Source organism: Polistes canadensis, unplaced genomic scaffold (assembly GCF_001313835.1).
Source record: "Polistes canadensis isolate GaletaPanama2010 unplaced genomic scaffold, ASM131383v1 scaffold_383, whole genome shotgun sequence".
Taxonomy (NCBI): domain Eukaryota; kingdom Metazoa; phylum Arthropoda; class Insecta; order Hymenoptera; family Vespidae; genus Polistes; species Polistes canadensis.
This window is the reverse complement of record NW_014569930.1, coordinates 54,298-55,707: the sequence shown is the minus strand read 5'-3', so window position 1 is coordinate 55,707 and position 1,410 is coordinate 54,298. Positions and strand designations below refer to the sequence as shown.

The following is a 1,410-nucleotide window of genomic DNA, read 5'->3' as shown; positions in this document are numbered from 1 at the left end:
TATATGTATATATATATATATATATACGAATTATTTTCTCGTAGTATATAAAATATCATATAATCGAGAATACTTGAGAGATTATGAAACTCGTATGCAATTACCATTTCATCAAAGAAAATCACGTGGAAAAGTAATTATCGTGTCGGATGTTAAAATTATCTTAAATACCTCCATTGTATTCTTTAAATTGTAGACACTTATGGAGACCTAAATAACTGACCATATACTTGTTTGTTCAAAATTATTTCTTGCAAAAGTAGAAAAAAAAGGAGAAAAAAAAAAAAAAAGAAAAAAACCTTACATCGATAGATTAATTATATATTAAAGTTACAGATTTATTTTTAATACACAGATTATAGAAAAATAAAATTTAAATGTCATTATTATATCTTTGAAATCGTAAACACTCTCTTATGGTGATTTAAATAATCGATTAATACTCTTATTTGTTGCAAAAATAACAAAAAATAAAAAAATAAACTTACATCGATAAATATTACAACGAAAATATTAATAATTTATTTTTTCTTTTTTCTATTAAAATTGTAATAAAATAAAATAATAAATACCACCGTGGTGTATTATTTAAATCCGATTAATATTCTTATTTGTTGCAAAAATACAAAAAAAAAAACAAAAAAAAAACGAAATTAATTATTAATCACGAACGTTACAGATTTATTTATTTATTCTTTTTCTTTTTATACAGATTACAGTTAAAGTTAATCGTTATTGCAAGATTAATTATTTTTATATCGATTCCACCCCCCCACCCCCACCCCACTCCGCACGTTTGGTGTATTTTATATTATTATACGTACTTATTTATAATTATACGATTGATCGAAATTAATGTCATTATTATAGCAATGCATTATTCAATGTTCGTATACATACGTGTGCAATAGTGATTTTGATTTATGATGGGTACCTTATATTGATGCAAATGAAATGGATTAATTATCGGTCGAATAAGCACGCTGTACGAATACCAAATTACACTTACGTATCTCTAAGTCGATTTAATGTCATTAACGTACTCTTAAACACAATGACTACAGTTGTATCTAATTTATACCTATGTATATATTAGATTTGAAACGTAAAATGACATGTCTTCCTGCATAAACGTACGTGAATTAATTATACGAATGAAAAAAGAGAAAAAAAAAAGAATTTTACTTTCATTTCCATACATTTGTTTTTTATTATTATTATTATTATTATTATTTATCTTCTTCATTCTGTCAACGAATAAATTCATTTATCTTTTTTTGTTTTTAGTTTATTTAAATTATTATCAATATTGGTAGCATATAATTTTAATGAATTCGATTAAATTTATTTTTGAACGTAATTTGATGATAAATTTATTTATAAAAAAAACAATATTATATAAATGTTATT

General features: G+C 22.7%; 1 protein-coding gene across 1 annotated transcript in view; it reads left to right on the top strand.

Annotated features, from left to right (window-relative positions):
- Positions 1-222, top strand: part of LOC106792138 — a 3,339-nt gene extending 3,117 nt beyond the window's left edge. Inside the window, exon 2 of the mRNA XM_014758312.1 lies at positions 197-222. Within this exon, the coding sequence (XP_014613798.1) occupies positions 197-222 (26 nt within the window). The remainder of the gene's footprint in view (positions 1-196) is intronic.
- Positions 223-1,410: the final 1,188 nt, after the last annotated feature.